Raw genomic sequence first — 15489 nt, forward strand, 5'->3', positions numbered from 1 at the left:
AGTATAAGCAAATCTAATTGCAGAGATAAAGAAGGAAAGTGATGAAATGCAATAATGGGGGTAGGGGGGAAGGAAAATGCAAACTTGATAATCAAGATTTCAGATGTGAATGAATGGGAATAGGAATGGGAATAAGTCTATAAAATGAAAGAGTGGCAGAATGAATAAAACAATTTGATGCATGTAAGAAACACATCTAAAAACCAGATATAGACAAAGTAAAAATAATAATAGGTATGGTTATTATAACTATTATTATTGTAACAACAAAAAAAAGGAACAAATTTTCCCATGCATCAGATTGATAGCAAAAGCAGTTGTTACCACATTATCAGACTAAGCAAAAAAACTTAAAATTTGTAAGTTCAAGAGAGATAATTAGGAAAATATTATACACAGGAAAATACTAAAAAAATGAAGCATATAGGTTTGAACAAAATGATAAAGCATTTAAATTTAAAAAAAGAAAGTTAATTGAAATTCAAAAGGCAGAAATTCCTCTCTCAGAGATAATCAGATCCAATCAAAGTTTAAAATAAGTCACAGGACTGAATCAGTTAAAGGTGTCAGATCTAATAACTTAGTATCTTCTGAATGGAAACAAAGAAAATATATTTAGCATCACAATATTATACCGATATTTACTATGCAGATTAATAATGGAACCCTTAATGGGTTTTTATAACAGAAATGTGTCACATATAATGGTACCCTCACTTGTTTTGTTTTCAGTGTATTGTGATATATTGCACTGTATTCAGGCCTGGTTAAGAAAACTTATAAATTATGTTAATTAATTTTAACTAAACTAACCTTCATAAGATAGATAATTCTATCTTTGTGGGTGGCAAGCAAACAAGGTAATGTTAGAGTTAATACTTCTCAAAGAACAAGTTCTTCACCAATCATGCTTTAAGGTAAAAATGTTAAAAACAAAAATAAAATCTGACATGAAATTATTAGTTAAAAAAAAATTAGAAATTATTAGGAAGGGGCAGCTGGATGGCACAGTAGACAGAGCACCAGCCCTGAAATCAGGAGGACCCGAGTTCAAATCTGGTCTCAGATACTTAATACTTCCTAGCTATGTGACCCTAGGCAAGTCATTAACCTCAACTGCCTCAGCAAAAAAAAAAAAGAAAAAGAAAAAAAAAATTATCTGAGTCACATATAGAATTATACTAGTTTTTGTTAAAAATAAACCTCAAACCTAAATTGAGGCTGCTATGATTAATGAAATATTTAAAATTTAAGCTTTTTAGGAGGTTACTTATAAAAACTCTGAAATCTGTATATTCATATTTGAAAAGAGAATTTTTTAAATCTGCTTTAAAACTTGTAAAAGAAAAATAGATTTTGAATGCATTTATTAAAAACATAAAAAATTAACACTTTCCTATTAGTTTGCAAACTAAATTCCAGTATTAAAGAAGGAATTTACCATTCACATTTAAACAAAAACCTCATATAATTAGTGTGTGGAAAGAAAAATAAATGTGATTTACTAAGTATAGCCTCCATTCAGAATTAGCTATTTCTGTGAGGGATCTATTTCAGCTCTAATAGCTTTCAAAAAAAAGCATCAAAACAAAATGGGCTTAGTGATTTTTAAATTGCCATATTAATGAAGTGCTAAACCAAGATTTTAAAAATAATCAATTCAATCATACCATTATTATTAAAACTATTAATTTTTAATGAGTAAAAAGGGGTTTTATATAATTAAGAAATAAAAAAGTAAAAAAAAATCATCTATCTCTTCCTGTTATATTTCTAATTTTTGGTGTCTATTTTACAATAGACATGCATATAATTTATGAATATACATATACGTATATCTGTGTCCAAGAAGTTTGGAGATCTTTGTGCTAGAGCACAGAGAAATTAGAAATTATAAATAAATGTTTAGAAGAACTACTAAATATATCCTTTACAGACCACAATGTAGTAAAAACAGTAATTAATATAGGGAACACAAGCCAAAAATAGAGACCTAAAAGAAGAATTAAACTGTTGCGAACCAGAAAATTATGATTTTCTCAACTAGTTGGCAAGAATAGAAACCAAAATCGGATGTAACAGGAATGATCTGAATTTAAAATTCAGTTCAATTCTTTTCAAAGATAGCTTTGTGAATTTAGTGCCTCCAAATTTTTTCACCAACTCAAAATAAATCATTCCTCTGGAAGTCTCCTAGACTGATATGTAATTCATAAGTTAGCTTTCTTATTTAAGTCAAAAACACCTAAGGAAAAAAAGATTCCAGTTTTTTCCCAATGGAAATACTACCTTCCTTGATAATCTCATGTCAACTGTGGAGAGCTATCAATACTCTATCAGAGAAAAGGGTGTCAAGGAATGTGAAGGGTTAAACCTTACTATTGGATTACTCTATAAAATGTTGGTCTCACAGGAATAGTAAATGAAAACCTTTCCTAGATTTATAGGATGGTCACAGATAGCACAAGATGCCAAGATTGTGGCCTGGCTCAATTATACCGGTTATCCACCCTTGCTATTCTTGCCCAGCCCATTTTCACAGAATGATCTCTACAGACCCTGAGGTGCAGGGAGGAGTTCTCTTTGAGAAGATGTGCAATAGGACAATCTTTCCTGTTTTCACTGTCACCTTTATTACCAACAAGTTTACAATCCTAAATATTTACTAATACCATACTCTTTAATTTTAAAACCCAATTTCCTGGTAAAAATCTAAAGTCTTTTTTCCCACCATGGTAAAAACGATGTACTCTTAAATGGCTGAGTGGAAGATGTTGTTGTGTTTTTTTTTTTTTATATAAAAAAGGGAGATATGCAATTAAATCTCTTATATGCAAACCTGAACACAGCCTTAATCTATACAACAAAAACCAATTTTAAGAATATCAATCATAGGATATTTATGCAAGGACAAACTTTCTTCTTCCTCCCAGTTCACATCCATTCTTGTTGTCCCTTGCCATATGGTTCCTGAGAACTAGAAAAGTACCTCTATAGATAATGATAGTGGCATTAACATGCATGCTGATGTTGTTAGGGATGGTCAATGAAAGACTCTCCACAATTAAGGGAAGAAGTACCATTGACCACAAAATAGACAAAAATTGGGTATTTTTTTAAAAAAACAGTTAGGAATCAAATATAGCATCAGCATCTTATCCAGACACTTAATGAAAGGATGAAGACAGAAGGATCTCTAGAATTTAAGTGTAAACAAAACAAAACAAAAAAAATCCAGATTGTGAGGCTTCTCAATTCCAAAATAATATTCCAACAGAGTCCAAAATGGCCAGCTACATGAAGACTTTGTTCCTCCAGATTTCTCACCTGGGGTCAAGGACACGGAGAAGATCTGCACAATTTCCCTGATGGACTCAGGGCTCAGAGCTAATTTAGCAGCAATTTCTAACAGCTCTCCAGACTGGGTCTCTACGGGCTAGCAGTTTGCCACTGAAATTCCCCCACAATCTGTATGAGTAATATGTATAGTACATAGAGAAAGGGGACTGCAAAAGCAAGCAGCTGACACATGAAAAAGGAGTCCAAAGGGTTTTGGGCTACCTGGTGCCCAAGCGAGGAAATGGTGCTTTGGAGTCGATGGCTCATCCCCTTGGCTTTGTCATAGAGACCAAGGGAGTACTGCACCACCCAGCCAAACAAGGAAGCGAGGCTACCTGGAGTCCTCTCCACGGAGCTGGTGGTAGAGTTGGACCGTCCAGTTCTGTCTGCCGTAGCACTGTCCTGCAGGGGTCCTTTAGTCTCCTAGGAAAGCAAAGTCAATAGGTGACAGTTTTAAATTCTGTGAAAAAGCAAGAGATTCCAAACAAAATCCAGGATATAAGACTGGAAAGAAACAGAGCCCACAAATCTTTGTCTGGCACTTTATTGCACTATTGTGGGATTTCTCCACGCCTGGTAATAGACATGCCCTACAAATATCAGATTCTAAAAATGGCTAGATATGATATTTCATGATCTGGGCCAGATTCATCTTGAAAGTAACTAGTAGTAAAATCATAGACCCACCTATGCTTTCCCTCCAGCTTCTATGATGATGGGGCAGTTAGATGGTGCAGGGGATAGAGTACCGGCTTTGGAGTTCAAATTTAACACTTACTGGCAGTGTGACCTTGGACAAGTCACTTAACTCCTATTGCTTCTCAAAAATAAAGAAACTTAAAAAAAAAGACAATGATGACAAGCAATATCACCACATCTCAGAGATGCATGATGCTTGAAAGTTTACAAACACCTTCCCTCAACATAACCCTATGAAATAAACAACAATTACAAGTTTTATCTCCATTTTATAAATCAGAGAGAACTGAGATTTAAAGAGATTTAATAGAATCCGGGATCATAGAAACAGGAAAGTGAAATCTTTTCTACTCATTCTATGGAACCCATTTTAGTGGGTAAAATCTATTTTATAAACAAGACTGAAGGAAATAAGGGGGCCAGCTGCTGTTGCAAAAAACAAAACAAACCTCCCCACAAGAAACTTCAACTCTCCCAAAATAGTAACTCAGGAGGCCGATATCCTCAGTGAATCAGAATCTAGAGAACAAAAGGACTAACAAAAAAATATTTAACTTTTGTCTCTTTTCCACATAGGCACATCTCACAGTAAAATAAAGAGAAGCAATGACTTTTTCTCAAATGTGATTCCAATGCCATTCCTAAAGAAACTGTCTCAGGCAGCATGGGGTCTATTTTACGTCACATAAATACTATTATATGGACTAAAGCCAGAAAAGATGGGCACACCCATTTAATCTCCAAACTTTACTTATAGAAGCTGAATAAGCATAGAAACCGATTCCCTTTGAAAATTAGTTTTTTTAACTTTGTTTAACTGATGCTGGATCCTTTTTATAGGAACTGTCTCTAATAGGTTTTCCTGAAGTTCCTGTCCTTTCTTAAGAGCTGCATATGATTTTACACCACCTACCCAACTAGCTCTACAATATTCAGGAAGGTATTTTATTCTAACTCCTCACCTTGGCCCCACCCGGAAATGGGATTCAGTGGTTCTCTCCCTCCTCTCTCCCAATACCCAATGAAGTAAAATTAGACGTTACCTTGCCAGATAGAGAAGCCACAGCTGGTCTCTTCCTCTGTGCATATCCAGAAAGTCGATAACAATAGTGAGGTTTACAGTAGAATTTACCTGTGGGCAGTATGAAATAAGGAGAGAAATAAATGGAAATTGTTATACTAACTTGAAATCTGTGCCGGTTTTTTTTCAGACTTTTCTCTTTTATCTATACATACCCACTCAGTTCCTCAACTCCCTATCCCAAGGAGATAACTGGCCCCTATAAACTGATGCTAACTAGTCTCTCCCTTTTTGCCTGAAGCAAGAGCCTATTTCATTTGGCATCTGAAAGTCACTGAACCAAATCCCAAACAGTTCCCAGAGCAGAGATTCGAGGCTTGCCTGGTATCATCTACAAACAAAGCAGTAGTGTATAAAGAACAAAGATTGGATCACATGAAAAGCTGGAAGTTGCATTTCTGGGGAAAGCAGTAATGAATATAACTAGAAAGGGATGGGGGAGGGAAATGGAGGCTGAGGGTGTGGGGCAGCTAAGCAAGAAGGCTAAAAGGGCCATTTTCAGGGAAACTGATTGCACCTAGGGTGCCTCAGAAAGTGAAAAGGTGAATTCTGAAAGAGATTAGTGCTTCATTAGGGTTCTAAACTTCGGCCTCTTCTTGGACAATAGTTATAAAATCTCACAGGTCCAACAGTCCCAGAACCTCAACACTATTAGAAATAGTTCCTGAAAAAAGCTTAAAAAAACTGAATATCTTCCCTTTTTAGATATTTTCTTCTCAAAGCCAAAATGAGATAACCCCAAAATTGGGTAGAAATAAAAATGGACTGAATGCCTTATTATTATTATTATTTTTGGTTCATCTCCTTTTATTCTTCACCTGATCACCTACTCCACTCTTTCTTTTCCTTCAAAAACTTCCTCTTTCCCCTTTGACTGAACCCAAAGAAGTCTACTGAGAGAGAAGAGGGGCATGCTTTATAGTTAGGTTTAAAAAGCATTCATGCCCATAGAATATTTTTTCCCAGCTCACAAATTTTCCACTAGTTCTTGCCAGTTCAACTAGTGTCACAGAGATGATGCATCTGTTGTCAAGAACCATTAGTAGTTAAAAGAATAACAATCTTATAGCTTGTAATTTTTGGTTGTAAATATTTTACTTGGTCATACTAGGATTTCTTCTAAGCTCTGGACCTTTGCTTATTTGATTTGACTATGTTAGGAGGAAACATGGATTCTACTTTGGCCAACAGCCTTCTTAATGATGTGGAGTAAGTCACTTGACTTCTTTGAAGGTTTGTTAATATTCCCAGAACAGTGGAAGGCATGGAAAAAAAAACATATTTGATGATTATGAAGTTTTACAGTTGCTATTTCCCTCTACGGAAATAATTGGCTCTATTTAATTTTTAAGCATTTATTAAAGGCTTCCTTTGCATAAAGGACTGTTCTAAATGCTGGAAATAGAAAAACGGAAACAAAATAGTCCCTACCTTCAAGGACCTTACATTCTACCACAGAGACAATCTGCATGAAGGCAAATAAATAAATTAAAAATTTGGAAGCATTAATAACCAGTTCGCAGGGGAGTACCTTGGCCAAGCCTTGAAGGAAGTCAGGAAAGTCAAGATTCTATGGGCATAACCTTACACCTTTAAGTATAAACCAATAAACTGTAACTTATCAAAACACAGATCAAATAGCAAAAAAAAAAAAGCATTAAGTAGTAGTCACCACAGGATACCCCCCAACCAGCTCCTGAACCTTCAATAAACTCCAAAAGCTCTCCATATTTCCAGAATGGCTTTCAAAGCCTTGCATAACTTAGTGCCTTCCCTCCTTTCCAGATTTCTTACACCCATTCCCCTCCACATACTGCCCTCCTTGTTGTTACTTAATGAGACATTTGGTCTCCAGCTCCAAGCATTTTTGATGGCTGTCTCCTATGCCTGGAACTATCTTCTTTCTCACCTACTTTCCTTCAAATTTCAGAAGTCTTTCCTAGTCCTTCTTAATCTTGTCCTTTCCCTCTGAAACTATACACAATTTATCTTGTACATGTCTCGTTTGTAAAATGTATATGTTGTCTCTCTTATTAGATTATGAACTTCTTGAAAAAAGGATTTTTTTCTTTGTATCTCTAATACTTAGAACAATGCCTAATGCTAATTGACTATAAATCAGTCAGTTAACATTTATTAAAATTCTCGTATGTGTCAGGCACTGTATTAAACATTAGAGATAAAAATATGAAAAAGATAAGTCTCTGCCCTCTATTTAAGGATGATTACACACAAATTTAAAAGCTTGGGGGCAGAGAGTTAGGCAAAGAGGGAGAAATATAAGAGAGCAGTTGGGTGGAAAATGAATGAATGACCTGACCTGGGCTCCCCTCTCTAAATGAAGATTTGGGAGGAGCTCATGGTTCTGTCCTTCAATCAGAGGATCCTAAGATATCAAGCCTTCTTTTAAGATAATGAGGTTCTTGAGGGCATGATGGAGAAATTCAACAGAGTGAAGCTAGGTGGAATTGTTGCCTTCCTCCATTAGAATGTAAGCTACTTAAGGGCAAAAACTCTCTCTCTTTTTGCTTGTTTTTATATTCCCAACATTCTGCACAGTACTTGGCACATAGCAAACACTATAAATTAAATATATAAATATCTGAAAATGTATTCATTAGAAGTCCTAAGACATGAATGAGAATGCAGGAAAAAACAACCCAAGTCTTATCATTGATTTTATATATTTGTTAGTTAAAGGACCTAAAGGACATTATATAAGTAAGGAAAGTATGTTTAAGTATAGAATGTCTAAGTTGGCAAGAAAATAAATGGTAGTTGCAGAGTAGGCCCAAAGACAAAGCAAAGCTGTCACTGAATATTCTTCTGTCTTAAGTTGCAAAGGCCACATTCCAGCATGTGCTTTCTCTTCAGCAACTCCAAATACAACAACATCCTCAAGACACAATTGTAAGACTACAGCTGTCCAGATAACAGGGAAAAAACATGACGTACTGTCTAATTTGAAGTCCTAAGTCTTGAGAGTTGGCAACAACTGGAAATGAACTAGTTTTTGGCGAGAAATATAGTGGTAAAAAAAAATTTTTTTTTTTTTTTTTTATAAGCAGCCGAGTTCCTGTGAAAAGCCATCTTGGAGCAGAATGGAGGAAAATCAAGGGCATGGGCAAAATGGTGAACCTCTTAAGTACAAATAATTTTGTTCATTGGTTTTTTGTTAATCTTGGAGGTGAACTCAATCACAGAATCTTTGAGATGCAATGCCCTTATTCAATAATCTTGCCTAAACATCCATAAACATCATCTAGTCTCTAACTGAAAATATATAGTGAAGAGGAAATACTACCTCAAAAAATTTGATTTTCAAATAGTTCTAATTGTGAGAAAGTTCTTCCTTGTGCTGAGCCAAAATTTGTCCCCTTATATTTTCTACCTACTTGTTCTCATTCTGTATTGTGCTGATACATACAATGAGTCATTTTCTTTCCACATAACAGTCATAGTATTTCAGATTTTAAGATGACCAAGATAAGAAGTCACTGAGTCCAACCCACTTTATTGAGAACCTCGGAGTTAATCTTGCCTAAGAGGTGACAAAGGTAGTAATAAAATTAGGATTTGAAAAAAAAAAAATTAGGATTTGAAACCAGGACTTCTGTGATTCCAAATCTAGCTGTCTTTCCCCTAGATTCCCCTACTCATTGTGAACTACCTAGTTTCTTTCAAAATAGAATAGAATTAGAGTAAATTGCTTTAAAATTTCAACTATGCTCCTAATATAAGACTATTGAATGTGATAATTCCTTAGCAGAAAAATCCCAAAACCCAAAAAACAAAACCTCCTTCCAGCTACATCTTAATCAAAATTGCACTTCCTTTTTTTTTTTTCCACTTTGTGTTCTGGAGAAGAAACAAGCAGTAACATGTTTCCTTAAAATCTTCTCTGAAAACCAGAGGATCCATATTATCTGAGATAATCAGACTGATGAATGGCTCTTTAAGTAAAAAAATTCATACTGAAAAATACCAAGGGAGTGAATGCTGCCAGATACTGAAGTCCAATGAGAGAATCTGCTACTGATAAATGGGGCACTAAAAGCCTCAGGCAAGAGCTCCTCAACAATGACATGAGTGAGTTTCTTGATAATTCTTCTATAAACATGAGGTACCATCCCAAGGTTACCACTGTCTATGATAAAGCCAAAGAAAAGAGGTTTATGAACTGAGTAAGAAAAGATCTAAACACACAACACTTTCTTTCAGAATAAGGAAGTAGAAAACTATTTCTACCTCAAAGGGATAAACCTAAGTCATCAACAATTTCAGTAGCCACCAGCCAAGGCCTGTGTCAGCTTGTCCCCAAGCTGATCATGTTTAGTATCTTCAGGACAAAAAGCAGTTGACTCTTGGCAGTACTAATAAAGTCACTAACCCTGTTTTGAGGACACAGGGGAATCCAGGGCAAGCTCTAAAATATTTTACAGTCATTCAAATATCTGAAGAACACCATGTTTCCTTGAGTCTTCTCTTAACCTTTTTAATTACCATACTAGCACTTTGTGTGACTTTTAATGGATAGGAACTGGACTTGGGAGTCAGAAAGATTTAAATCCTGCCTCAGCTAAATACAAGACATGTGTGACTCCAGCCAAATCACAATCTTTCTGTGCCTTGATTTTCTTATCTATAAAATGAAGGGAATGGGTTCAATTGTCTCTAAATATTACCTCTTCCAGTTCTAAAATCTATCATCCTATTTTTTTAAACTTATCACTCTGCTTTGGTTAGACTAGTTTTTTTTTTTTTTTTAAAGTGGATAAACACATTTCTCTCTTTAAAAAAATTCAATTATTTTCCAAATACATATAAAGATATTTAACAATTGTTTTTGTAAAACTTTATGTTCCAAATTTTTCTCCTTTCCTCCCCGCCTTCAAGACAATAAATAATCTGATATATGTACAATTCTTTTAAACACTTCTGCATTTGTCATGTTGCACAAGAAAAATCAGAATTAAAGGGAAAAAACACTGAGTAAGAAAAACAAACAAAAAGTTAAAATATTATGCTTTGATCCACATTCAGTCTCCATAGTTCTCTCTCTGGATATGAATGGCATATTCCATCCCAAATCCATTGGAATTTGGGTTGTCTTCTCAGTGAGCTCATCTCTACCACTACCTTTGGCTAGTTTTGTTCAATCACACTTGCTTATCTACATTTAGATGACAGCTTTTCTACAAAGCATTCTGACAACTTCACCTCTCTTTGATTACTTGCCTCTGAAATCCTTTACTAATAGCTCTAATAATCTGTTCTTTTACTTAATAACATAATCCTGTGTTATCTGCTGTTTATGGAGGTATCTTATCTCCCTAAATTGTTAGCTTCTTAATGGGGTTCCTTATAACATGGAAAGTTGACTCTTTCATTTTTCTTCTTTTACAGCACCTTGGCACAATGTTGATAAGTAAATAGTAGTCACTTAGAGAAATTTGTGCCCAAAGTCAAGAAGAGCCAGGTTGAAATCCAGTTTCACACTCTTATTAGCTTTGGGATCCTGAGCAAACTTTACTGCTGCTTGTCCCAGTTTCTCCATTTTTACAATAGGGATAATAAGACATACCTCCTAAGGTTGTTGCGAGGATGAAATGAGAAAAATTGCAAGTGCTTAACCCAGTGACTGATACTTTGTAAATCCTATATAAATGTTACTTGTCATTATTATCATTATTATACTATCCTGATATCATGATTATATAAGTGCCCATTAAGTATTGCTGATTAGCTGATTAAAAACAAAGTTCTATGCTCTGAAAATCTATTTCATGCTAAAATCTACCATAAAAGTGTGCAAAAGAGTTTAGATTTTATTCCAGAGATAATAGGGACCTAGAGAGGTTTTTTTTTTTTTTTGAGTAAGAAGGGATGTGTCAAGATCCCTCCTTAAGGAAAATCACTTTGGACTGTATTAGTGAGAGACTGGATACAAAAAGGCCAATTAGGAATTGGCAATAATCTAGATGAGAGATGATGAAGGCCTCAACTAAGGTGGTGATTTTGTGAGCAGAGAGATGGGATTGGATATGAAAATAGCAAGATTTGGAAAGAGATTGAATATGTGGGGTAAAGGAGCATGAAAAGTTGAGAAAAATATGAATTTATTCAGATATTAACTTGAGAGATCTGAAGAACGGTGTGACCTTCAACAGAAATAGGAAAATCTGGAGAAGGAATAGTGGGGTTTTTTTTTCCTGTCATATTTGAGTTTGAGATTTTTCTGGGTCATCAGGTTTGAAACATCCACTATATTTAAGACCAACACAGGAGGTGACTGTTCTTTATAATATACATCTAAGTCATCTACATAGTGATGATTAAATCTAAGAGAGTCCATGAGGTCACTAAGAGGGGAATTATAAAGAGAGAAGAAGGCCTAGAAAAATTTATTTTGTTTTTCAATATGTCCCTCAATCTCATCCAGGCTTAAAATACAAGGGATCACTTGTGACTCAGATCCAAAGGCTGATCTGCATGGAAATGCCTTCCACTCCCAGGTTTATTATGTTAATGCTTATTAAATGGCAAACTTGTAAATAACTTGATTGGATCAAATGAGGTATTAGTAAAGCACTTAGCACACTGTCTAGCACAAGGAAAACCTTATATAAATGCTAGTTATCATCTTCATCATCATTACCATACTCAGAACTCCTGATTTCAAGGGATCTGACTGTCAGCATCCCCAGCAGCATGTGCCTCTATAATCAGACTCAGGACAATCTGCAAGGATACCCACAGTCAGAAAGTACAACAAAGACTTCTAATGCCTGGAGAAGGAAGTTGTTTCTTACCATCTTCAATGTCATAGGCATAGCAGGACAAGCGCAGGGTAGTAGCACAATATTCGCACTTAAAGCAGCTTCGATGGAAGAATTTCCCTTCAGCACTCAGCCTCTCCATCACATAGACTCGTTTGTGGCAGAAATAGCAAATATCACTACCTCCTATATTCTGGGGGAATTCCTTCTTCAACGAGCCCTGTGGGAAACAGGATGGGAAGAAGGGAGGAAAAACAGGTCAGAGTCATTGTCTTTTGGGGTTACCGGCACTCCAGAAAGGGATACCAACATCTGTACATTGTCCTTTGTATCATTAATCAGTCCTAACCAATAAAGCCACAACAAGAACTTGGGGCAATCAAATGATTAGAGCATCATTCAAAAGGAATCTCGGCTCCCCAAGATTGAGGAGCATTCCTTCCAACACAGTTCACTTCATCACAGAAGCAGAATCATACCCATAGTATATGATAGATGGATCAAAAAATATCAAACAACTGAGGATGGCAGTCATAGAGAGATGCACTCCCTTTCTGATGAACACTTCCATACTTGTGTTCTTTCATGAATTGACATCTGTGAAGGGAAAAACTCTTTCCTAGGACAAAACAACTTAATACTTTTAATACTCATACATTTCTTCTCATGGTATTTTCAGCCTCTTATTTGCTTATTAAAATTCAAATATTCTTAAGCTTAAAAAAGTAATCACACTAGGCTTTGGCAGAGTATAAAATCACCAATATAAGAGGACAACTGACCAGTTCATTTTACCATAGCTTTATGTTATGTCTAAACACACAGAACGTCTCTTGGAACGTCTCTTACCAGTTCCTTCTTGTCTAGAAGGGTTTTGGGCTGTTCTTTCCTTTGAAGCTGATTGGCTATTTGCTCAGCCAATGAGCTCACTCCACCCGTGTACATCTTTATATACTTCTATTGGTTGGAGGACATAAAATAACCAGGAAATTAAGGAAAATGAGAAACAAAAATATAAATTAAGAAGACAGGAAATGTTTTTAAAAGATATAAAGTGAGAAAAAGGTGCAGCAGACAAACCATGCCAGCACAGTGCCTGAAAGCGGGATAACCAGGTGGGGTGATAAGAAGGAAACGGGTGTCAGTGATGACATAAAGGCTAATTTTAGCAGAACTGTCAAAGGAAAAAAAAAGCATAAAAAATTATGTTAACAACATTGAAACCTAGTAATCACTCTTTTTGGAGAATTTCAGTGCTTGAAGAGATGTCCAAAAGATACAAGGGTAAAAAGGGATTCTAACAACAGCAGGAACTATATAGAGAGGCCTAGAGGACTTTGTCCCATCTAGACATGTGGTTCCATGTTTGGAGGGTTTCTGTACTTCTAGAATACATCACTCCTTTCAAGGGTCCTTTCTACATATAGAAAGTAGGTAACAATCTCCAATTATATTCACAGTATAACTATTAATTAAAGCCTGAAGGCTCTTTATGAGTTATTTGGTCAAATTACTCTCATTTTTACAAATAAGGAAGGCAAAGTCCAGATAAGTGAAGTGATTTCCCCAAAATCACACAGTGACTGGGTGACAGTGCCAGAAATAGAATGAGAATCCAAATCTCTGGTTTCCCATATATCATGTTTCCTTCTCTTTTTTAGTGGCAGCCTCAGAATATAATCAAACCTGCAAACACACCCAGTTTTTATCTGGAAGAACCATCCAAAACTGATTTCTCTTAAACTCATGAAACATCAGGAAGGGTACAGTCACAGAAACATGCTTCTAAATAAAAGTGCCATAGCTAAAGCTTCCCTGGCTGGGATGGATATTCTGATTGGATGCTATCATAAATATAACCTTTTGTTCAATTAGTTCAAATTTGTGTCTTGGAAAAGTTGAGCTATTTCTGATCTAGGACAAAAATGTGAAAAAAAAATTGAAATAATTTATCATTTTGGGCAAAAATAATGGAATAAAGGTAGAAAATTCCACCATATTTAGAATAAAATTTACAGTTTACATCTCTTAGAAGCAGGTTGACTATACAGTATTAGTTTTGAATATTTGTTTCACTGTATGTAAGAATGTAAATTGGTGTACATAATTTCTCTTTGCTCAGTTCAACCTTTCAGGTGGATAACTGCCTGGATCCTGACATATAATGTTACTTCTATGTCTAACTTTAAAGCAGAGAATTCCAATCAGTTGCATATATGCCAAATGTTGGAGATTCTCTCTTTACCTTTACCTCTAACTCTGAGAGCCATCCAGAAGCAGTTGTCATGCTTAGATTAATCCAAGTTGAACAATTTTTTCAAAAGAGAAAGGGTATGTAACTCAATATGAGCACCTGAGTGAGCTGAGGGCAAACAAGGAAAGTGTTCATTCTAGATAAGAGATAACTTTAAAAATATGAATGCCACAGCCCAACCAGATACATAAAGTCATCCACAATTTAGTTGGGATTGGGGAGATCATTGCAATCTTCAGTCTTAAGCCAAGAACATATTTCAAAGATTATTGTCATTAGTCCATCAATGATTTTTATTGTTGCTATTATTAGAAGTAATGAAAATTGAAATCCAAATCCCAATCCAAAGTTGGAGAAACTTTTAAGCCTAGTAAAGATAAAAGAACAAATAGAAGCAACAAGGTAGTACAATAATAAAAACAGAAGTAGTAGATAATTAACATTATTTATCATTCCACAGCAAACAAGATTAAGCATAAACCAGAGAGCAAAAACAGTGGACTAGGAAATTGAGTAAGCTTTCCTCAAAGATTTAGATCCTTCCAGGTTTGGCAATAGCACTAACATACTGACTAGCAGCCCTTTTAAGTTATTATGGTCCAGGGCTGTCTTTGTGTTTCAGTTGGTTTCATTTCAATAGCAGCAATATGTTAACAGCATCAAGCATTTCTGGGGAAGTGGCAGAAATTCTATTTGCCAATTTCTATTTTCTTCACTTTGCTGTTATGGAACAGTTAAAACTTAGTAATACTTGTGTTCTCTCTCTTTCTCTCAAACACATACATACACACACACACACACACACAGTAGTTTTATATGAGTAAAAAATAGTTTTTAAAAAGGCCTAATTTTCCTGTAAACCATTCCATGACCTAATAAATTTTAGTATGGGAAATCAGGACTGATTCTTTATGGATCCAAATCAGACACACCAAACATATATAATTAAACACATACATATTCCTATGCACACCATTCACTATGCTTTAAATTCTAATACAATAAATATATTTCTCTTTAAGGAAAAATTTCTCAATCTTTCACCAGATCTGATTTTCTAATAAATATAAATAAAAACAATTCTAAGGCAATGAGAAAAATAATCACTTGAAATCTACTTCATTAGTATATGACTTATGTAGAATGACCAGAGTATGGCCAAAATTAGCAGCTTATTTCATTCATTTATGCATGGGGATACACAAACGCAAACACAGACACAGTCTCTTGGGTTCTTAAAAAGGAGATAAATCAGTTAGAGATTCTGTCAACTCCCCCATGGACAAAGACCTCTTGTGACTGCATTAATTGGTGTGAGGTGAGCAATGATCATACAT

At 35.2% G+C, this 15489-nt stretch overlaps 1 protein-coding gene across 1 annotated transcript in view; it reads right to left on the reverse strand.

Annotated features, from left to right (window-relative positions):
- The window catches only part of MICAL3 (microtubule associated monooxygenase, calponin and LIM domain containing 3), a 254496-nt gene that overhangs the window by 99488 nt on the left and 139519 nt on the right, over nucleotides 1-15489 (reverse strand). The window contains 4 exon segments of the mRNA XM_051961753.1: nucleotides 3675-3762; nucleotides 5082-5170; nucleotides 11932-12118; nucleotides 12748-12855. Of these exon segments, the coding sequence (XP_051817713.1) occupies nucleotides 3675-3762; nucleotides 5082-5170; nucleotides 11932-12118; nucleotides 12748-12855 (472 nt within the window).

Source organism: Antechinus flavipes, chromosome 5 (assembly GCF_016432865.1).
Source record: "Antechinus flavipes isolate AdamAnt ecotype Samford, QLD, Australia chromosome 5, AdamAnt_v2, whole genome shotgun sequence".
Classification (NCBI taxonomy): domain Eukaryota; kingdom Metazoa; phylum Chordata; class Mammalia; order Dasyuromorphia; family Dasyuridae; genus Antechinus; species Antechinus flavipes.